At 33.8% G+C, this 25055-nt stretch overlaps 1 protein-coding gene and 1 pseudogene across 4 annotated transcripts in view; both read right to left on the reverse strand.

Annotated features, from left to right (window-relative positions):
* The window catches only part of CSMD3 (CUB and Sushi multiple domains 3), a gene marked incomplete at both ends in the record, with an annotated part of 1083475 nt that overhangs the window by 254463 nt on the left and 803957 nt on the right, over positions 1-25055 (reverse strand). For all 3 annotated transcript variants that reach the window (XM_082858355.1, XM_082858354.1, XM_082858353.1), the window contains 3 exons: positions 12683-12877; positions 20684-20871; positions 24200-24338. In XM_082858355.1, the coding sequence (XP_082714481.1) occupies positions 12683-12877; positions 20684-20871; positions 24200-24338 (522 nt within the window). The remainder of the gene's footprint in view (positions 1-12682; positions 12878-20683; positions 20872-24199; positions 24339-25055) is intronic.
* On the reverse strand, positions 11510-12193 carry LOC309974390 (small ribosomal subunit protein mS31-like; annotated as a pseudogene). The gene has a single exon. The product of its transcript is annotated as a small ribosomal subunit protein mS31-like (transcript).

Raw genomic sequence — 25055 nt, forward strand, 5'->3', positions numbered from 1 at the left:
AAATTACTACTGCTTTTTTCTCTCCTTTGTTCAAAACCTTCATCTTAGCAAAAATACCTAACTATTCAGCCATTCATTTCATGTGCCTCTTCATGTTTCCTATATAAGTAAACAAACTTCATTTTGTATATCTGCCTTAGATAGTAAACCTCCCATAAGGCTATTTTATCATAATGGTGATAAATATTACTTTAAATTATAAACTATTACTCTAAGTCACATTTATTTTACTCTTCATTTTCCTCTGCACTTTGACACATTCAAATTATGTATCTGGAAAATTAAGAATAATATTGCTAAGGATAATAAAAAATATTGCTAAAGATAATAATAAAACTAAGGATAATATTGCTAAGGATAATAAAAAATATTGTTAAGGATAATAAGCAATAATAATATTGCTAAAAATAATAATAAAAATATTGCTAAGGATAATAATAAAAAATATTGCTAAGGATAATAATAATTATAATAAATAGAGTTTTCTATTGTTTCATCTGTTCACTGAAAAGAAAAAGAGCAAAAATCAGTCTTCATAACTTGTGAATTAATTTTGTGTTCTAATTCCGCACTCCTGTTTAACACTAAAAAAAAATCCATCTTAACGTTATAATCAGTGGTTTATAAACCATTTTAATGACTCAGTAAGTCAACTTAGTACAATATGAGCTTCTATATCTTGTCACCTCACCTCACTAATTGCCTAGACTCATTCATCTGCTTTTGCTGGCTAGGAAAACATTACCTTCACCCTTCAGTGCTCTGTGAGCTGTGTTCTCCATCACAGAGTACGTTCTTTGAAAAAGAAGAGTTCATTCTGTGACAAAGGTCTATGAATAGATATGTTCCTTTGATAGATCTCCCATGTTACCATATACAAATTCTACTAAAACTAATGGTCTCATGGGTATTGGTAGTTCATCTATGATACCTACGTCACTAATTTTTAACCTCATTTTCAAGATTGAGATAAAATTTACATACCATAAAATTCACCCTTTCAAAGTGTACAATTGAGTATCTTTTTAGCATATTCACAAAGCTGTGTAACCAACCCCACTATCTAATTTGAGAATATTTTTGTCATCCCCAAAGAATTCCTATAGTAATTAGCAGTCACTCCCCATTTGCTCCACTCCCAAGACCCTAGAAATTACTAACCAATGATTTGTAGGAAACTGTGTATGAGAAGGCAAGTTCTTAAAATGATTTTAATCAAATTATTAGTGCATTTTTAAAACTACAATCCCTTTTCATTGCTTACTTTATTTCTCTGTCATTGATTGTTAGTGATAGCTGTCTTTTATTATTAAAAAATTACTTAAGACAGCTAACATATTAGTATAAAGTAAGTTTAGAGAGAAAAAAAGAAACTTGTAACAATTCTTTAACTCCTACCTGATCTTCTCACAAACGCTGCTTTCTCAGGAAAGCTTTTTCCCTGTCTCTGGACTAGCTCAGAAGCCCCCATCATACAGCATTCCATCAATTAGTTTCAGGACATTGATTACAACTTGTAATTATATATGTATTTGTATGGCTCTTTGATTAAGGCCTGTTTCTATCTCTTGACTCCATGATCAATTAAGTCAAAGTTCCCATGTCTTTTTTGCACACTGTTTATAACTCTGGAGCCTAGTGTAGTGTTTGTGTATATAATGGACTTCTAATAAATATACACCATAAATATTAGGAAGAATAAAATATACATTAGATTAATATCTTGCTGTTGACTAAATGCACAGCATGTAAAACTCATAGATTTTTCAAACCCTTTGCTTAGGGTAGCACAACAAATGCAATATAAAACCCAAAGCTTTGGGATCAGAAAGGTGTAGTTTTGAATTCCAGCTTCACTATTTACTGACTGAGTAGCCTCTCTTACTGAAGAGAAGAAAATTCAAACTGGAAATGAAACAGGAGGTGTCTGTTCCATCTGGCATACGATGTGGTCTTAGATGAAATGAATTAAGAAACTCTCCTGACCTACTCCAGAATCTCTTGGAGGCAATATTATGAGGCTTTCATAAACGCCTTAGGAAGATAAACTAACCTCATCAATCCCGGAAGGAATACAAAACTTAGAGAAAGGGCAGGAGGAACTTTCCTGGTGTTTCTACCAAAACTTTTCCCTTGAGAGAGACAGGGATGCCTTTTTTTTTTTTTTTTTTGTGGTACGCGGGCCTCTCACTGTTGTGGCCTCTCCCGTTGCGGAGCACAGGCTCCAGACGCACAGGCTCAGCAGCCACGGCCACTGGCCCAGTCACTCTGCGGCATGTAGGACCTTCCCGGACCAGGGCACGAACCCGTGTCCCCTGCATCAGCAGGCAGACTCTCAACCACTGCGCCACCAGGGAAGCCCTCTCTGGATTCTTTATCCTTTAGAAGTCAGGGGGAAACAAGAGCTAACAGTACTAGTGAAAGGGAGCAGAAATCCTCTCATATTCCCCCTTTTCTTATAATTCAGGGGTTTCTTTCCCTTGTTCCATAAATTTGGATAGGGAAAGATATCTATATTTTCATTACACCCTAACTAATTTTTTATAATTTTAGCATTTCCTTTAATTTCAAATGTAAGCAACAAATTACATTAGCATTAGAAGTAAATGGGACTTTGTTGCCAAATCACATATTTTTTTAATATTATATATAATTGTTGCAGATACCTCAAAATATTGTTTATGCTCATCACTACTAAAAATTATAGTAGGTACTAGAGTCTTGCTGCTGGAACTTCTAATTTAAGGCATTAATTAAGAAGTGCATATATTATTACATCAAAAATGTGTTTTTTCAATTATAGATTTTATGTACTTTGAAAACTATATTTCAATATTATTGGTTTTTCTTTCAAGCCTACATGATTTATTTTACTTTGTACATTTAAAAAGATGTTTCTAAGGTCCATAGGCTTCATCAGAGTACACACACACACACACACACACACACACACACACACACACACACGAAAGGAACCTCTACTATTCTAATTAGATTCCTCCCAAACCACCTGTCCTTGTGATTTTCTATCTACTCTTTTTCTTAAGGAAGATTGGTTCAGAGACTGTTGTTTTGACCTAAGAAGATCTGGAAAATATTAGTTGCATTGGAGGACCCTTTCTTTTCTGCTCTTTTGTCTCCTTTCCTAATAGGACTGATAAATTCTTCCCAGCATCAGAAAGGTCCTAAAACTCAGGTTTGGAACTTTGGGAGAAACACCTAGTCTTAGAGTTGACTTATACTTGAAGTTATTTAGAACCATAGCCTAAATATGGTTCAGATTTACTCACTAACTCTCCCATGTGGCTCAATCTAACTCACTCAATGTGTTTTGGGGTTAGGAACCAACTTCCCTGTTGCTCAGAGAGCTCTATTTTGTCACCTTTTATGTATATATCTCCCTCAAGAATCTTGGAATGAATGGTTCACTGGTTAAAGTATAAGTATAAAATGAAATTTTCTGTTTTTAATAAAGGGAAGGGAAGCAGTAATCTCCCTCTCCCCTCTTTTACAGTGTCTCTTTTAAAACACAGTAGACCAATCTTTTCATTTTACAGTCAAGGCTTCCAGCCGTCTGACCTTTGAAACTATAAACACATACTTCTGAAATTAACTCAGAGTTCTTACAAGGTATACTCACAAGGTATGCAAGAGAAAAGGTACACCAATTTGTCTCTCAAGGAGATAAAAGAAGTGTTATTTGTTCTTTCTTTACTGTATACATTTGTGTGAGATTCTGTCTGGTCTTTATGGTATCTTTCACAGACTGCCTGCAATGTGAATTGTATTCCAGATATGTTTATTCAATTAAAAAATTGCTTCCTTTATCTTCTAGGTTTTGTGGAATGAACTTTGTTAGCAGACTTTTTGTTTCCCCAGTAGAAGAAAAGATTTGGCTATCTTTAGGTCTTTTGTCCTATTACCTTAATACAATTTGAATCTCACCATGACTTCTAATGGTTACTGTTACACGCTTTGCTTTCTTCACCTGTAAGGAGAGAATTGCTGGGTTGATTCAACTTTCTGTATAAATTTTTTTTCTTATTTTTCTGCAAAATCTGGCAATACATTAGGAAGGCATATTTGAGGTCTGACTTAAATATAGACTAGATGGTAGTGGAGAAGGGGGGCATCTTAGTATGATGAGAGGCCATGCGACTACCCATCTGGAGACATGGTGTAGTGACTGAGATGCCAAAAGCACGGAAAATAAAAATGGTTTAACTATGAGCTCCAAGTCTGTGGTCACAAGAAAATATGCTCTGAATTATAGGTATTGATTTGCAATTGAACTGCTTGTCACATGGGCAACTCTATATATGGTATGCTCCAGAATCCAAACCGGCAGGGATTTATTAATAACAATGTTAATGATTCTCTAAAGGAGCATGCAGGAGGCCAACTGGAATGACAATGTATGTAAGAGTGCCTGAAAACTAGCAGGTGCTCGATAACAGCAGCTTCCCTTCCCGTTTCCTTTCGTATACGTTTCCTCCTATCATATGAAAACGAAGTGTGCTTTGGTTTTATCCCAATACTACCTTAACTTTTTTCAACACAGAATGTATTACACTTCTTTGGAGAACACGGTTCTGACAAGTAATTTGTGTATTATGTCTGTGAACAAAATTCCTATGTGTAGCTGATTAAAGGCGGATATTTGATGATACTTTAAAACAATTTAACTCTAGGCCTTTTTTCATGAATCTTTCATCTACATGCTTTAGTTATATCACATACTTAAATGAAATCAAATGCTAAATGGCTTAGTGTATGAGACTAGATAATCTCTATATGCATTTATAATGGAATGGGGTCTAGACTCATTTCACATCTCAAAAAAATTTTGTAAACCTCAAGGATATTTGAAATAAGGAATTAGCCCAAGGCAAATTATGCCATTTAAACAGAAGATCTGGAATAAAAGTTCAATTATTTAATTCTTCATAAAAATATGATTTAATTAAAAGTAGGTCATATGAGGTTACTAATGAGAGATAACTCTAAAGTTGGAAAGCTACAATCACAAAATGAACTTTTGCCTTGTTTCAAAACTTTCTCTTCAGTTGCTAGGGTAAGAGAGCTCTCCTTTTAAAAGCTTTCATCATTTCACATGCAGTTGGAAGTTGAATAAACAGTGGTGTCAGATGACTACTGGATGTCTAAGTTTAACATAGTTGTGTTCATGCACTTTGATCAGTAGTACAGGTCATTGGCGATTCAGTTAATTTTTTTTCCAGAATCCAGGATTTATGTTAACATGAGCAAAACAAAGGTATTAAAAATAACGTTGCAGATTTGAAAGAGAACTGAGCTAATGACTATATCTATTAAGGCATGTGTATTCTGTGCAGAGCTATATTTCAAATGAAATGCAAAAATCCATTTCAGGTGAACACTTTTATATCAGTTATTGGTAGGAATTTACCTTTTCTTAATTCTCATACCTAGCCTAAAGGAAGATTACAGAAATAAGTGGAGAATCCAAAATCTCACACTTATTCCTGGTGCCATGTATTCATTCATGAAGCATTTAAACAACTAGTATGTTGGTTAAGAGCCAGGCACTCTTAGGCTCTAGAGATATAAAAAGATCAATAGAAGGTCATTTGTAGAATTGCCCAGCCTACCTTTAGGGCAGTGATTAAGAGCATGGACTCCTAAACAAGACTGCTAGGCAAGTATGACTCTGAGCAACTACCTGAATCTCTCTTTGTCTTGGTTTCCTCATGTGTAAAATGAGAATTTTAGTAGTCCCCAATTCTTGGGGTTGTGGTGAGATATAAAATAATATGTATATAAAACTTCAAACTGTGTTCAATACAGATAAGCTATTATCTCCTCCCCATGCACACTTTGCCTATTGAGCTGCTTGAAATTCTACCAACATTCTTGTTTACTCTTGCTTCTACATTTTTATATATGCTGAACCCTAGGTGTGAAGTATAACATCTCCTCATGCCTTGTGTCTCACCTGGTTCCTTCTTAATTATACTTTTAAGACTCAGTTCATGTATCACTTTCATAAGGAAGACTTCCCTGATCTCTCTTTGTAACTGGCTCAGAGGCACCTCCATGCTGCTCTTACGATACTCTACTTTTATTTCTAGCAATGTACCTTATCTGTCTGTATCTCATCAGATGGTAAACTCTCCAGGGGGGAAGGACTATATTGAATTCATGTCTTTATCCCTAATAGTTAGTACAGGACCAGGTATATAGATACACCTAAACACCTGAGAAAAAAGGAATGAATGATACTCTCTCTTTAGAATAATTGGCAAACTACTGATTCTTTAACAGTCCAAATACGTTTATTCTTAGGGTCTTATCATTATAATTATATATTATTTGGGTGCTCACCGTAGGCTACAGCAGTAGAAAAGATCGAGAACATTGCATTGGTCCAGTTACAGAATAAAAAAATCATGGCAATGTACAGCATGGTGAATATAGTTAATACTACTGTATTGCATACATAAAAGTTGCCAAGAGAATAGATCTTAAAAGTCCTCATCACAAGAAAAAAAAATTGTATATACCTATGGTGACAAATATTAACTAGACGTACTGTGGTGATCATTTTACGATACATATAAATTTCAAACCATTATTTGTATACCTGAAACTAGTTTAATGTTAGATGTCAATTATGCCTCAATCAATCAATCAACAAAATTACTGCATTGGTACTGTGGTCAGTATTCCCAAATTTAACGATTTACATATCAGAGATATCTTTACCCAGGATATACTATTTCAATTTCAATTTTAGATACATTGATTTCATCCTGGGAGCTTTGGGGAGTCAGGAGAAAGTAAATAGAAATGGCTTTTCTACTAAAAGACAAGTGATCATATGCCTACAAGAAGTGAAAAAGCTAGCCAGCTAGAGAGCTGGGGAAAAAGCTTTAGGCAGAAAGGACAAGGAGTGCAAAAGCCCTGAGGCAGAAGTGTGATGAGTGCTTTGAAGAACCATCCAGGAGGCCAGTGTGGCTCAAAGAATAAAGTAAAAAGGGAAAATATTTAGGAAGGTCAGGTTGTATATAGGTAGATTAAGTAGAGCTTTATATTATATGATCTTTGGCATTTATTCAGATTTAGGAAGCACTGATAGATTTTGAGTAAATATGTGATATAATGTGATGTATGGTTTAAAGATTACTTTTCTGTGTTCAGAAGAGACTGCATGGGGAAACAAGAAAATGAGAGAAACTAGTTAGGAGAGAGGTTAAGAGGTAAGAGATGACTGGTGCCCTAGATCAGGGTAGAGATGTATTTATATAAACAAATGGAATACCATTAGGTGAAATAAATCAAGTAATGAATATTAAGGGGAAATATGGATTCTGTCACCATTTGTGTTTTAGTACATTTACCTAATATTGAATCAGATCATGGATAAGAATGCTATATGACTTCTCTTTTAATCTAGTATGTCTATAGATAAAATATCTCAGGGTTTCAACAGATATGAAAAGTATGAAAAATAAGAAGAGAAGAAATTATTTTCCAAACACATTTCTTTTTTTATCACAAAGTGAATTGCAGGTACAGATATCCTGTTCTGCCATCATTTAATATATGTGACATTCTCATGAGATCAACTGCAGGATTTCTCAACATTGAGAAGGATCCACCACAGGATGCTATCATTCTGGATCTACTTGTGACAAATACAATCTCGCAGTGTCCAACATAAGCTCTTAAAAGTATTTTCTTCAGATTTAAAATGTACACTTAATCCTGAACCATGATAAAAATCTATCTTCTGATGGCATTAAGGATCACAGTCTAATAGCTAACTCCCTACTCATGTACTCTGCAACAAAGTCTACCAGTCAGTCAAAATTTCCTGCTCCCATTATCAGAGACTTTTATCAGGATTCCTTCTATGGGGTAAGACTTAGCATAAAAAGCAGCAAAGACTGGCAACCTAATTCTCAAACATTGATGAAATTACAAATAGAGGCATAAGCAAAGTAATACATGACAAAGGCAATTACTAGAATAACCAAAAATAATATAACTGAAACACTGAAGAGAGGAGCTGCAGATGTGACATAACTATTTATCTTTTATATCAGGGAATCAGTAGATATTGTCTAATATTGGTAAATCAAGGAACAGAGCTTCATGCTATGCAGAGTCACAGAGAGGGCCATCAGAGAAAATAGAAATTATTAGAAAACTCAGCTGAGGAATAGGAGAATAGAGAGGGGTAGGGCAGATGAACATTGTTTATATTGCTTTAAATAGTACGCTTCTCTGTATTCTTTTCTTAGTTATCATATGCACATTTTACTTTGATTAAAAAATACAAAATTTATCTTAAAAGGAATTTATGCTTATAAAGAACAAACCCTTCTAGCTCTATTGCACATGATTTACGCACTAATTTTGACTTTTAAAGTAGTAATTTATTAAATCTGAAAGTCAGTGAGTCCTGTATATTTTGGATTTCTGTATAATCACCATGAGGGAAAACAAATAGATGCATATGAACCTGATCAAGAAACTAAAATGTATTAAGCTCTCCTTAGTGTGTGACAGTAACAGTCACAGGACTAAGCACTTTAAATAAGTTATTTAAAATAATTCTCCCAACAAACTTGCAAATTACACAATATTATCTCATGCTTAGATATGCAAAATAAATACATTGAACAAGGGCACATAGTTGACCCAGGCTTTTTCCTTGTCTTAAAATCATTGTTTAGAGTTAAGTATATCTAGTTCTAAAAAATGGGCTTTCCTTTTTTCTCTGCTATACTAGAAATGATCAGTTATGGTCATATGTTTATAATGAATGTACCTTAAATTAAAGCATTCATTAAATAACTTCTGATTTTTTTCTTTCTTTTTTTTTTTTTTTTTTTTGTGGTACACGGGCCTCTCACCGCTGTGGCCTCTCCTGTTGCGGAGCACAGACTGCGGACGCGCAGGCTCAGCGGCCATGGCTCACGGGCCCAGCCACTCCGCGGCATGTGGGATCTTCCCAGACCAGGGCACGAACCCGTGTCCCCTGCATCGGCAGGTGGACTCTCAACCACTGCGCCACCAGGGAATCCCAACTTCTGATTTTTATATCTTGGCATTATGACTAAAAGTCTGATGATAACCGTTGTAAGTGATGGTAAAAATTATTCTCTTTTAAGAAATTTTAAAATATCAACTCCTGTGCTATTTTTAGGAATGAGTGAATGTGTATTCATATAATAACATTAATAAATTAGATTTAATTAATATTGAAACGACAAAAATGTACTAGTTCAACTAAAACATAACATACAATGCAAAGTGCAATGCATGTTTTCCAGTGATATGCTTCTTTTAGAACACTGTGTGTTAAAAATCACATGTATTAACATGCCAGTATTTGCTGGGAACTTTACTAGGCCCTCTGCATGTATTGTGATTAATAGCTTAATCTTCACAATAATCTATTGAGTTAATAACTATTACTTTAAAGATTTAAAAGGCTTTAAAGATTTAAAAATCAAGGCTCAGCTTGCTTCAGGTTATAGATACAGTAAGAGGACATGAACTCAGGTCTGCTCTTCCCTCCAAATTGTCTGTAGATACTACTGTTCAACCAACATGAAATATACTTAACTGGGCTATAATTGACCCACGAAACATTGGAAATATTGGAAAGACATAGGATTATCTTAGGCGAGCATATTATTTGTGAATGCAATATATTTTGGAGCTCCTGCCTTTCCCACCTAAGTCACTGAAGTCTACCTAGTTAATTATTTATTCCAGTGATTAACATTTAGCTTCTTGATCTGTAGTTTTCTGTATTCTTTGATTTTTCCCCATCAGATTTTTGATTATTTCTTGTCTGGCTCCTGGAAATTTTCTATGGTTTCTTAATGATTACTGACAGTAAATTGTGAAAAGTGTTTTTCTAAGTTTAGTACGCTTTTCTGCCTATAAACAGATTTCTCCTTTGTATGGCTCTAAATTCTAAGATAATAAATCACTCTTTCTCTTACATTTCCTATAAACTTCCATGTCATCAATTATTTTTTTCTCTTTGTCAGGATTAAATCCAAAGTAATTATTTCTCTTTTTATTCCCTTTAACTTCTGATGGATGAAATCATTAATTCAAGTCAAGAATTAACCAATTGTTCTGATATTAACAGAATGACCATTTAGTAGCTACCTATTTTTTCTTAATTTCTTATAACAACATTTTGAAGCAAAGATTTCAATTATCCATGTTTTACAAATGAGAGACGATATGCTTAGAGAGGTCAAATGACTTGTGTAACTCAGAAATCACACACATATAATTCAAATGGGTGAATACATTATATAACTAAGAAAAATTACCATGTGTATTAGTCCCCAAAAATCCAAACTTTTAATCATCAGATCAGAGTTGCTGGTTTTTCCTGTTCCGCTGAAATTCACAGTAATACGTACACTTTATATCATTGCAAACATATACATACACACCTACATGCACACACACTCAAATATGGGTATATATTTATTTACTGCACTTTATTTATCTCTGTATATATAACTGAAAACAGTTCCAGAAAACAATATCCTTACTACGTTCTTTGAATTATAATGTTTTTGTCTTTATCTTTTACTTTATTTTATTCAATTTTATATCAATTATAAAAATGCTAGTCACAATCCAGTGAATTGATTTTATGACTCACTGGTGGTGACCCATAGTTTGGAAAATCTGCCCTGAATGGTATCATTCCCATGTCAATTTTGTACAATGCGTTAGGATCATTCAACTGACTAGGGAGTCTGTGGTAACTTCCCATGGTGATATCATTGTTTCTCCTTACTAAACTGTATTTTGCACTGCATCTCTATCTTCAATAATAAACAGTTATAAAAGAAAGACAAATTTCGTACGATATCACTTATACGTGGAATCTTTAAAAAGGGTAAAATGAACTTATCTCAAAACAGAAATAGAGTCACAGAAAACAAACTTATGGTTACCAGGGGGTAAGGGGGGAGGGATAAATTGGGAGAATGGGATTGACATATACTCACTACTATATATAAAATAGTTAACTAATAAGGACCTACTATATAGCACAGGGAACTCTACTCAGTACTCTGTAATGGCCTATATGGGAAAAGAATCTAAAAAAGAGTGGACATATGTATATGTGTAACTGATTCACTAGCAACAGTGAGAGTACCAATAAGATGATAGTGCTTATTAGCAAAGTTGATTGCAATGGGATATCAATTAAAAAGACATATAAATGAAAAGCATTTGAGGATTCAATACAATTGTTAAATGTCACATGACTTTTAGATTTGTCAAAATCCTTAATTTTGATACACTGCACATTTCAGCTTCAAAATGAAAACAAAAAACAAAAACTTGGTTTTCTAGCCAAAAAAAAAAAAAGAGTTATGTATAAGTATGTGATTTTTGAACATGCAGTATTAGGCTTTTCCTAGTAAAACTGTTTTATTTAGTTATAATATCCATCTCCAAGAGCTTGAAGTTAAAATTACCAGGGTCTGCAACTGAGTTGTACGTAACTTTCCTTGAGAATGACTTGTTTTTCATTAAAATAATTTTTAAACCACTCTGTGTTCCACTTCTGTGTAACACTCTGATATGGGTTTTGGAAAGGCCACACGAAACCAGCTTTATGAAATGGTGGATTGGCCCTTATTTTGTAAAATCCTCCAGTTATTTATCAAGAAATATATATCCATGAATTTCTGAACCATCATCATTAAGACCTGCTTCATTGTTAACTGGGGACTCCCACAGTTTCCCTTCTTTTGTCCACTAGGTCATCTGTTCAAAACCATTCTGAAAGGGCTGTTCATTTACTGTGGCTAACTGCTTAGCAAATTCCATGTCCCAAGTGAAGGTGATGTTTCTGTTTCAGGTGCCTCTTTTAACTGCCTTAATCTCAAAGATATTAAGTCTCTTCTTGAATATATTTTTCCTAAGATTTTTTTCTAAGATAGGTGATCTTCTCCTGGCTATGATCATTGTCAGATCCTTCAGCACGCTGAAACTGATGTACTGGTCTTTTAGTAACTCTAGCTGTAGTAGATCTGGCAACGTTCATATCTGATACTATGTTACTGAAACTAATTGTAGGTATTTCTCCATCTTTTTGTGCCCTTGGGTCTTCCTCATGCTGCTGGAGCTGCCTGAGTAGCTCCAATTTGGTCATTGTTTTTAGACAATCTATTCTTAGGAAAAACGTCTATTTTTCTATATCCCTATTTCAGATAAAGATTTATCACTGATTTTTGATAATATTTGTTATTGCATTTATCTACTTTTGTTGAAATGTCAGTTTCAGTTTGTCTGTTCCTCATTTACTCAGTCAGTATTTCCTGAGTACCTGAAGTCTCAGGTACTCCTTTAAATCCTGAGGGCACACAAATGAACAGAAGAGGTAATATCCCTGCTCTCAGAGAGCTGGCATACTATAATGTGCACATTGTTTTAGAGACACCTGGGAATATGAGCACTTTTTCAAAACCATTTCTTTACAGAATCCAATTTTAAAATCCTTGATAAAATCTCTGCATTGCCTATACCACACTTGTAGACTGTGTTTTAAATAGTTGATTTAAAAAAAAAAAAACAGAAGCAGGTTTAAACATTTCTTGATTCTTTCTAATAATAAAAACTCAGCCAAAAAGTATTTTCTTACCATGACAACTTGGTAAGGCTCTATTCCATCCAGGTCTTCCATCATCTCCTATGATACAGGTGAGTGTTGAATAACCTTGAAGAACATAGCCAGCATCACAGTAATAGGTGACTGTTGACCCTAATTTATAATCCATTCCAAGTCTGGTGCCATTCATTATGTTGCCTGGATCAAAGCAGGACTCTCGGAGTTTTGCTGTAAAACAATGTTGATATAAAATTAATTACTTTAAAATACAATATTCTATGAAACTTTTAATATTTCTTCATTTCTACCTCTAGATAAACAGAAAGCACCAACACCCTTTCTGCCTCTGTTTGAGGGCTCAAAGTACAAAGTTGTCCTTAACCATATCTGACGTTTTGCTAATTCACATTGATTAGTAAAAGATAAAATTCTTCATTGGTCTTTTCATTAAAATCAGTATCTAATATTTATGATCAAACAGGGTTTTGTGGTTTATTATAAATTATGTGCTATAATCCATGCATAAGTATTTTAAATGAATTATTTTGGAAAAGAACTTATTTCTTTATTTAATATTTCATTATTTAAAAGATCTTCCCCCCAAATGATGTACACTCATTCCATGTGACTGAACATAGATACAGTACTACTGCCTATGTTGATCTCAGTTCATCACTAGGAAGAAAGTAAAAGCCCCTATGTCTCTGCCCTGATACCATTTCTCTTAACCTACCTCATTCCCCACATTTCTGTCAGAGGTCTGCCCATTAAAACAGAGTAACAAAATCTTTATAATATCCAAACCATGATATTTTTGGACAGAGAGTCTATGTCAAAGCCAATAACTTTCAAAGCTAATAGTAACATACAAATTGAAAAGTAAAGTTCACAACAAAGAACTGTTTTCTGTGGACCCAGGTAGTAAACTAGAGAGACTGAGAGAATATTCTGAAAATATGTAGAGAAACAGATTAGTTCATCCATTCTGGTAAATAAGTCGTAGAACACTGTGTTGTTAACAGATCTGGGTAACACCTTAATATTTCCATTTTATTATTATTATAGATTACTTAAGAAATAAGAGAGATGAGCAATGTAAGGGCCATCGCAAATTCAAGATAACAAATGTGATTTTCTACATTAGAATTTATATTAATGGGAATTCAGGAGGTGGGTGTATCTTTGGATAGGACTCGTGCAATCACTGGAATTTAAGTCAACAATATCTTGGTGTTCAGCTATTACAGAAATCATATTGTTATAATATATCAAAATCTGATTTATTTTAACAGAAAAAATATTTTTATTCCATTCATTAAAGTTTGCAGAGTTCAAAGTGCTTCAACATTTATAGGAAATGATGAGAAATTTATGCTTTAGGAAAAAATACTTCAATAGACTTCTCTGAATTCAACTAAAGAGGAAGCGGTGGCGGACTCTCCTGGTGGCACAGTGGTTGAGAATCCGCCTGCCAATGCAGGGGACATGGGTTCGAGCTCTGTCTGGGAAGATCCCACATGCCGCAGAGCAACTAAGCCCGTGCACCATAACTGCTGAGCCTGTGCTCTACAGCCCACGAGCCACAACTACTGAAGCCCTGGCACCTAGAGCCGGTGCTCCGCAACAGGAGAAGCCACCATAATGAGAAGCACGCGCACCGCAGTGAAGAGTAGCCCCTGCTCGCCACAACTAGAGAAAGCCCGTGTGCAGCAATGAAGACCCAACGCAGCCAAAAAAAAAGAGGAAATGGTGGAAACAAACATTTACATGATTTTAATATTTAGAATACCGGAGGAATGGAAAAGGTCCACTTTTTTTCCTTCCTTCCTTCTTTCCAACAAATACTTAAGAGTCCATTATCCAACTAACACCAGAAATACAGCAGTGGACAATGAAAAAATATTTTAGCCCTCATGGCTTTTACAGTCTATAAAGAAAATAACTAAATAAATACTTGTGATTGTGATGTGTGCTGCATAAGGAGAAGCATTCAGAACCTTCCTGAAGAACTGACATCTAACCTGAGCATTGAAGGGTAATGAGCAGACTAGGTGAAAGGGAGATGAGAGACATGAAGGGGGAAGTTGTACTAGAGCTTGTTAAGTCCGATAAACCTGATTTCTGAGCTTCACTCCAAAACTAGATAACTTGATCTCCCAAAGGCATGTACAAGCATGCATACACACACCAGCACAAGAAACTTGTATTTCATATATCATATTCAGATTTCAATAAAAAATTGCTCCCCAGCCCAAGGAATTATATTTCTTCCCAGATAAAATATGCATATGATACTATTTTAAGGAAAGAACCAGTAGGTTCTTTGGTCACTAAGAATGAGGATTTGGTGTTGCAGAGGTTGGTTTGTTTAATTTTTAGGAATAAAACCTGACATTGATCCTTTTCTTAAATAAGCAGGAAAACACAATGTAATTTTTAGGCAGAACAGCAACCTAACACTTACAGCTGTCCTTCATGAAACTGAACTAAATTCCTTGAGAGAAAAGGATTGAAATTACTATTTAAAAGGATTAATCTCTTTGACAAGTCTAACTGCCTAACATTCATCTTTTGAAAAGTTTGCTTTTTTCCTTCTTTAAAGTTTTCCCCAAATTTTCAGTGACATATCAGTGAATCTGTAATATGATACAAACCTCCTACTTTTGGAGGAAAGGGAAACATGGTTGACAAATTAAAAATATTGCTTCTGTAACAATTTTATATTGCTAGCCTCATTTTGATAGTATTCATTTATCTCATTATTATGTTTACATACTGCTTTAAATCCTTGAACTTAAAGGATTAGCTTTCTATGAATAGCTTTCTATGAATAATACTGCCCTTGTTTATTTCCCTGTATGCCACAGCAATTACATCTGGAAATTTTGAGAACATCTGGAGAATCCTTATATAAAGGGCTAGGAAGCAGATGGAAAGATGATTTTAGTTTTAGAAAAAAAATGTGAGGCAGACAAGTTGATAGTATTTTAATGAATAATTAATTTAATAAAATAATTTACTTTATGAATAATTCATTTTATGAATCATTAAAATGTATGAATAATAGTAATTTGCCTACTGAATAGATCCCAGGTAAAAGAGCCCCTTGCTTTATATTCTCCAAATAAAGCATATTAGATGATGTCTGCTGGAAGACAGAAGTGATCATAAGCAATAGAGCTTATATCTTAGCTATAGATTTGTTTTTCATTTTTATAAAAAAATTATTTTTCAGAATTTCTTCCACATGAAATTAAAGTATTGTAAATGCTTATTTTAATGAAGAAGTTTGACATTAGAACGCTGAAAAATGTGTCTTGAAGAAGATCCAATGGGAAAAATTAAAGCTTTACTATGTTCTTGTTTTCATTTTATTAATAAAGACTTACAGATGTTATTATAATAAGGCTAAACTCCCTTCAAGCTGTGTATGCATTGTAGTCCCCTCATATGATCATAATAAGTCCCGAGAGGCTCTCTCTATTGGCAGACCCATAGTTCACAGAGGGCCAGATTTCCCAAGGTGCTTTTTGAAAATAAATATAAAGCACACATGTATCTCTTTTATTTTGGAAAACATTGCTAAAATGTAAATTAAACAATTGGTGCAGAACACCTCAGGGTAAAGCTGAAATGTAATAGGTTGCTCTGTGAAAAGATGTATCTTACCTTAAAGTCATATGTTAATTTAGAAAGTAACTCATGATACGTTAAGGTTCGTGGAGAAGGTGGCTAACTTATGCCATATATAAACAACCATTGTTAAGTCTGCCACTGCAGATTTTTGGTGCATATAAATTGACATCCCCTATCAGCTAAAACACCAGCTGCCAGGAGGTCCCTTTCAGTAGCACAAGACTGTATATATTCTCTCTCCTTCATGTAAATAATATATTTTGTTAAAATAATATAGATATCACTACTATGAGTCACAGTTATTAAATATTATAATTAGAAATATTTAAAACATACTTGACATCATTTAAAATAGCCTTAATACAAAAACAATGCAAAAGAGAGCATTGTTTAAAATAAAATACGTATCCAAGTATGAATTTCTTAATATTGTATCTCATTGAAATTACATTAAGATAAATGGAGACAAGACTGATTTAAACTCTTTGGGAACATTGCTTTCAAGTTAGCAAAACATCTCCCCTTACCTTCAAACGTCTACTTCTTTGCTCCAGTTTACTACTGTCTACAACACTGGAGCATATCCACCATTTGCTTTATGTAAATGTAAAATGGTATTCCTTGTAGAATCCACGTTAGCAAGCCTGTGTATTTGTGATGTTTGACTATAGCATTTGTTCACTGTTCAAATGCTTTGCACAACTACTATGTATTTGCAAACAAACAGAAATAAGATTCAGTCTATCTTCAAGAGGGAGATGAATAGATAGGTATGAACACAAGCAATGGCAACTATACTCTGGTGTGAGCTCTAATAGAGGTAGGTGCTGGACCTATGGCTTTTTAAATAAAGACCTACTAATACCATTATTTAGAGCAAGTCAGGACTTAAAAGCTTTACTTTTTCAGTGCTAACAGAAATCAACAAAGTATATAACATGAATTACAAATGACAGAGGAATAGTTCTTACTATCCAGGACATCCAGTTATACGTCAATTCATTTTGGGGGTGCACATTTTATCTTGAAAATTAGGACATGTTTGTTTGCCTATGGCAGAAATAAACATAAAGACTACTTTATTAGCTTTAAGGAACTAGACTATTAAAGAGGTAACATTTTTTAAGAAATAGGGAGGTTGATAGGAAAAGACAGATCCTGGAGACCCTGAAGTGGGGGATGGAATTTCCCTACAGATGAGAATTTTGAGGGCCAGTCCAGAAAATTAATTAGGTTGGATTTGGAGAGTATCATAAACTCAGCACTAACTTTGTAAAGAAATACCATCTGGAGTACAAAAATAAGACCTCATGAAATTGTATGTAAGTGGGCACTGGTGTAGTAGCTGAGGATGGTGGGGAGTAGTTGTAGGGTCCAAGGAGAAGAATTATAGTTCATGGAATGCTTATGTATTTCTCTCTGCCTGTACTCTTAAATTTTTATTTGCCTTTACTCTTATTGGAAGTAATAATTTATGTCATTTTATGCAATTCATTTTAACAATCTGATTCTCAATTTTGTCATTTGTAAAATAGGGATAGCAATACTTATCTCATAATGCTATTAGTTAACATTTTTTTGCATTTATAAGTGTGTCTGCTAAAGGGAAAGACAGAGATACTATATTGAAAGAGTTAATCATTGTAACTAGAATAAAGTATTACATAATGAGTAATAAATATTGTCCTATTTAAAAAAACATTGCATTGGTGTCCCTTTTCCTATGGCAGCATAAATCTTAACCTTTTGGAAATAATGGGACATGGAAATTGATCAAGACAGGAAACAGGAAGGGAAATATATTCAGCTGAGATATGGCAAGTAGGTTTTATCTCAAGTGCTAAATTACATGGATTTAGTAATGGCTACCTGGAATGTAGAGAAAGGATTGTGAAGTCAAGTTCAGTTTCCATGAGAAAGAATGCTGTAACACATTAGCATAATCTGCCCTGAGTATGGTAGAATTTGTGGCATTCTTCCTGTGTCTGTTATCCTATGGATCTCTGGAAATGTTTTATTAAATACTAATTCACAATAGAACCTAGCTTTACTGACTTGCTTACAGTTTTCTTCTCTCTTTCTCTCTTTTTCTCCCTCTCCCTCTCCCATTCTCCCTCTCTCCCTCCCTTCCTCCCTTCCTTCCTTCCTCCCCTCCTTCCTTCCTTCCTTCCTTCCTTCCTTTCTTCCTAAACAGGTCTTGTTTATAAGCCTATCACCTTGCAGATATAAGCAGCTACTCCTAAAGAGTCAAGTTCTCATTTGTAAAATGCAGGACATGAATGTGTCTCTAAGGTTTCTTACATTTCAATAATGTTATGATTCTAATTATGTCTTGACTTAAAATAGAAAACATCTCTTTAAGCAACTCAAAATCAATCAGTTAAATAATTATCAAACAATTACAATGTGTAGGCATTATTCTAAGGCACTCATTGTATAGTGGTAAATAAACCGAGTTCTTGCTCTTAAGAAGCTTGTATTTTAGTATATATGTAGGGATTTAGTGGCATCAATGGGAGTGTGTATATTAAATAAATAAGCAAATAACTGAACAATAAAATATCAAGAAATGATATGACTTTGATAAAAGGAGAAAATTTTGATAGGATAGAAAAATCAAAAGGAGTAGAAAGCTTAAAATAAGATCAAAAAAGCGAATAAATATTAATAAACTCAGTACATCAAAAAAAATGAGAAAAATACAATATATATGTACTTGAAAATAGGTTCCCATAATATATAAAACAAAAATCACTAGAATTTTAAGAAAAAACTAAAAATTAAGAATTATAATAGATTTCCCTAACTATTTCAATAATTGCTAGGCCAAGCAGATTTTTCAAAAATGGCAAGGGCATAAATATTTGAGAAATATAATTAGAGAGCTTGATTTAATGAGTATATATAAAAAACTGCACCCATAAATTGAATGACACTCTTTTCTCCAAGCACACAGGGAACATGCATAAAAACTGACTATATAAGAGGCCACAAAACAAATCTTAACATATGCCTCTTCCAGTGGGAGAGTTTTGGCATGTTGCTCAAGTTCAACTCTCCATAAGACCAATGCTTCCTAAACCATAGTCACAAAGTCTAAGCTTTCCCATGATCCCCTGGTTTGGAGCAGCTAGTATTTTCATACAACCCCAATAAATAGCTGATACCCTAAATCCTTACTGTTTGGTAGCAAATAGCTCATATATTCTCCCACTGAGCAGGCCATTTTCTTACTTTGCTCTGTAAGATGAGAGACCCATAGAGGGTTCAATCTTTCCATCAGAATGAAGTCCATATCATGTCAGTGTTGAGCAGATACCTTGCTCTGGCAAGCATTTCCAAGTAATGATGGACATATTGGAGAGCTCCAAACAACTGTTTCCGGCTGACTTGTTTTTCCTTTCCCTAAAAAAGCCTTCCTTAACCCATGCCATGCATGCCATGGGAAGTTGTGGAATTTATCTTGACTTCCTTTGACAGCCCTGAGGAAACAAACCCTTCTTCCCAGTGCAAATTCAGAAGGAGTTTCAATTGTATATGTAATATTATATTTATTAAAACAAGAATAACAAGATCTGAAGCAAATATGGCACCATGTTTGTCAAGTTGGATGGTAAATACTTTGAAGTTTGTTTTACTATTCTGTATAATTTTTAGCTATTGAAAATATTTCATAATTAAAAAAAAGAAAATCTAAGCAGTAAGTAATAAATTCAAAGTATGCATTTTCAGAACTCAAATGATCCCTTTATCAGTTTGTCCTTTATGGACTCAACTACTGAAAAATAAATTTTAACTTTAAACAACTAAGATCTAATTTGTCCTTATAGTCATTGAATATAAAACTTAAGAAAAATATATTTATAAATATCCAGAGCATTGTAATATTGATTCATTTAAATACTTGCAGAAATATTCTAAAATATTATCATCATCACAATTTACCCTATTCTGAATATTGACATATTTAAATATTTTTTGACATTTTCTGAAACATGATTGTCAAAATACTTTGTGAGTAGTATACTTTGTGAGTATTCTCTTTATCACTGAGAATAGTCTCTGAATACCTGATATTTGAGTGAATCCTCAGCTTCCAAAAAATGACTTTGTTTTTTAAGAAATATTTTGTGGTCTCAGCCAACTCCTGCAGTATACTAATTGCCTATTTGTTTGCCTGATACATTTCCTTTGGTAGTAATTAGGAAAATGCTAATTTCCTTCTCACTCATAGGAAAAGTCTACAGTGAGAGCTCTTTTGTGAGCTGAATTGTAGGTAGTCTGCATTAAGAAATGCATATATTACTAACATCTGACAATGGTCAATACAACATTATTCTCCTGTATAAAATGTTCAAAATTTAAATCATGATGCTAAAATCAAATGTTCACATTTACCTTTATATTCTAAATGAAATCCAGTGTAACTAACAGATCCATCACTCCGAAAAGCCAAATGCATGGTATTTGAGCTGCTTTCTATTCTCTCTGGTAACTTGCTGTCTTGAAAACTTCCAATCAGTGGGCTATTACTGTCTGGTCCATCATATATATAGAGGAAGTCATAGTTTGGTTCTATGCTAAAACTAAAATGAAAGAAAAAGAAAGAAAGCAAGAAAGAAAGAAAGGGAGAGAGAAAGAAAGAAAAAAGTGGAATGGTTATTACTAAGGTATTAAGCATAATAGTCACATAATCATATATTAATTCAATCAATATCTTTAAAAATAACAACAGACCCTGTCAAAATAAGCTAATTTGAAAATTCACCTGGCAACAGCACACTGAATATGCATATCAAATCAGCACTGGAAAAGAGAAAAGACACCTTGATATTTTCAAATATTTCCAAGTTGGCATTGTGTCTATAGGGAATAAAAATGACTGTAAGGCAAACAGTTTATAAGCTGATGAAAGGATACAGGATTTGGAGTCAGAGTTTAGGTTCAAGCATTGCTTCTGCCTTTGTTAGCTACATATCCTTATGCAAGTTACTTTATATCAGTAAAATGTGCAAGACAATAACCATTTTTAAAATTTTTTCTTCCAGATATTTTACATCATAAAAATGCAACCTCTCTTTTGTCTGTCAATGGTACTATTTCCCTTGAACTTCAAAATTTAAGAACATTTTTGCTGTTTTAAAATTCACCTCAACATGTCAGATTCAAACAAAAGTTGGAAAGACAAAATTTGCATTTAAATTACTCAAAGCACCACACATTGTACTAGGTATTCTTTTTCCTGAAAGTAAATATATTTTCTTCTTTTAGAACCTAGTATAGGCAAATCAAACCAATACACTCTTCATCAAAATTAGTGTGTGAATAAAGACATTTTAGCATGTAAACTATTCAAATCAATATTTGAATATTGCAAAATTTGCATGATAAACTTGCCTTAAAACCTTCAAAGTATGAGAATTGTCCCATAGTGATGATAGAACCCCCATACTTAGAAGGCAGAAGACATGTAATCATGTGTCTATTACCTAACTCATACTGTGGCAGAGGAAAGGATGGACTCAAGTGGGTCATTAAGAAAAGTCAAGAAGTTCATGATATAAAATAAAACCAATAAACCTTGCTGTTGTTAAACATCCATCAATGGAGAAACTATTTTGTCAAGTTTTACCACCTCTGCATCTAAACAAAAAACTTGCTAGGTTGGGAGATACTATTTCCAAATCCACTAGATTGATAGAGGTTGTTTCCACAATTCTAATCCTTTATGTATACATGTACAAGGGAGAGGAATCTAGCTAGTTTACTTGCACATAAATAGTGGTGAAGAAAGACTGGGATAATGCAGAGGTTACCAACTTCCCGTATAAAAGGGACAATGCAACATGAGAAAACTGGGGGACCACCATATTGTTATATTTTGTTTTAATAGTAGCTTCACATGTCTGATTCAGTTAATTACTCTTGAAACCTTTCAGTGAGTATGAGGCCTGAATTTTGGTAATGTAGCAGAAGTCAGTGGTTAAGGTCTTATTTCATTACTTACTACCCTTGTTCTGGGGTAAAACACAACTTTCTGAAAGTCATGTCTTTTATCGTTAAGGTTCGATGAGAATTACAATTTCCTTACCTATCTCACTATTGGAAGAATCACTAGAAACAAGTTCTTTGTAAAGGATATAGTAAGTATAGTCTAAATGTACTATCTTTGAAAGGCCAAAAGCCTATTTAACAATAGTAATTTCAGTATTTTTTGCTTTAAATTTCTAGTTTGGGTTTAAATAAATAATTCAAAATATTGATTTATAACTTCTCTGGAAATGAGAATAAAACAAAAAACAGTCTTTTTCTAGGAACCTTTAGAATGTTAGCTATAATAATTATTTTTCCTTAAAAACTGGAAAGATAGTACATTCCAATAGTATGTTCTATTTTACAAAGCACTTTCATAAATATTAACTTGGTCTTGTCAATAATCCTCTGGTATAAGGAAGAGATTATCATTTCCATTTTCCCAATGAGGCCCTAAAACGTCAGTGGTCTCCCTAAGATCACATAATAAATGACACAGCTGGAAATCAACTTTTGGTCATGCACTTCATGTAATACAGCCTTCTACCACTCAGTTATTAACTACAATAAATTTTTTAAGTAAACTAAGTCCTGTATCATACACCCTGACATTTCTAATGTTGGTACTGTCATTTCCTCTACTGTAAAAATGGGAAAAGTAGTACTTACTTCAGGAAACTGTCTTATAACTGGGTCCTGGCATATAACTAACATTGTCATCATTGTTGCTTTGTTTTTACCAATTATCAATGTATCACTACAAATTATAGAAATAATTCCATATATTTTTACTTTTTAAATTTTTCATGAGTTTGAATTATCCTTTTTTTAATTTCTTTTTTTAAACCTGGCTTCAACATATTAGAAAGATTTTTCAGCTTAATATTTTACATAAGTAACAAGCACCTTTGACATGCTAGCAGAAGAAGGGGCTGTGTTAATAGAGCCAACAGACATCAGTCTTGGACACTGAAGATTAGGAACATTTCTAGTTAGAAACGCTTTAAGTTGCTGGTACCTAACATTCCCATTGAAATTTTAAGGAAAAGAGTTAGGTCAGGTTCTGTGAAACAGCTGTTAGCTCCATGTGAGGAAACAGAGGCTCATTCATATAAATAACTTACCCAAGGTAACACAAATGATAGCGGCAGAGCTGGGGCTCAAACTCAGTGGTTTCTTTGCCACACGGGAAACTGCATCCTCTACTGCTTCAGGACTAAGCTAACCCTGCAGCTGACACTGCTAAATAACAAATGTAAATTTTGGAACACCTCACGTTAAGTTCTATCAGGAGGCAAGTTCTGCTGAGAGAGTATAGGAAAATGACCCATCAAATTCTTGTCAGCTTGACTAATGAGACCACCAGGAAGGACAGTAGGTAGAATATGCATCTTCCCAGGTCCAGTGGTGGTGCTGCACCTATGGGTATTTAGATACTTCAAAAAAGTTTTCGGTGGTACACATATGGGAGAAAAAATTCCTTGAAATATTGACCTTTTAATCTTTAAGTTTAGGACAAACAGAACTTTTTGAAACAGTGATGGTAAGTTCAGGGAGGGAGGAAATGTTATAAAGAGATAGCATTTCGTGACAGTCAATAAACTACTCAACCTTTAACACATCTCCTCTATATTGGAAACTGGTGAAAGATGCTCACTCATCTGTAGTTCTGTAGCCTTCAGAACTACATTGGCATCTGTGCTACTATACAGGGATTTGTAAACTGTTTATTGAAAAATATTAGCATTGAAATCGGTAAAAAACAACAACAACAAAAAAACCCTAAAAAATGTCATGTAGAGAAATAAAAATTTGCCTAGTGACATGCTAAAGCAAATGAGCAAAAAGATTTTTAAAATGTGGAAATGTATGGGAACTCACCTGATAAATGCCAAGGAGATAACATAGTCTGTGTTCACGGTGAGAGTCCAGTCACAGTCCCTGCTGTGGGGATATGGGTGAGGGAAGTTTGGTGAAAGAATAAAGCCTGAAGATCCTGTTAAATTGCCTCCACAGGGTGCTTTAATTTAAAACAAACAAACAAAACCCCTTAAGTGATTAATAAAATGTATTATATATCAGTATTTGTAAAAACACTTATTTAAAAAAGTTTAGGTTTTGTACAGATGATTTTTTACAGTACTGGATGCTTAAATACTGCATTATCTTTCAAGAAAGACAATTAAAATACTAAATACATACATACATACATTGAATTTAGCTCCTTTACTGGCTTCAAACAATAAGAAAAAGTTATATTTCTTTCCCTTTCTATTACTATTTTGTTTCATGTAAAAGAAAAGCATTAAGAAGAGGAGTAAAAATGGTTTCACCCTGGTTACTAGGAAAAAATCTGAAGGTCACTGCAAAAAAGATAGAAACAAAACAAAGCAAAACAAAATCTCTAATAATAAGTGGAATAATAGAATATGAGGTATTTAGCTCATTTTCAAATCTTCCCTGCTACCTTTATTTACAGAGGAAGAGGCTTTGATAATGGTTAATGAGTGAAAATGGATAACTATCTGAGAACCAATAGCACTTTACTCCTATACTGAGTGTTAGGATATTCTTAAATTCTAGTTGCCTGACTTGTTGATGAAAATAGACAGTTGTTATTATTGTGGCCCAAACAAAGGTTTTTGTAACACTTCAAAGGAGAGTCTCAAAAAATTGTCAGAAAAATTCAGAGATTAGATTCTTCACGGGATTATTGTCAGAGTCTGTTAAACACAGC

Source organism: Leucopleurus acutus, assembly GCF_964270905.1.
Source record: "Leucopleurus acutus genome assembly, chromosome: 17".
In the NCBI taxonomy this organism is placed as follows: domain Eukaryota; kingdom Metazoa; phylum Chordata; class Mammalia; order Artiodactyla; family Delphinidae; genus Leucopleurus; species Leucopleurus acutus.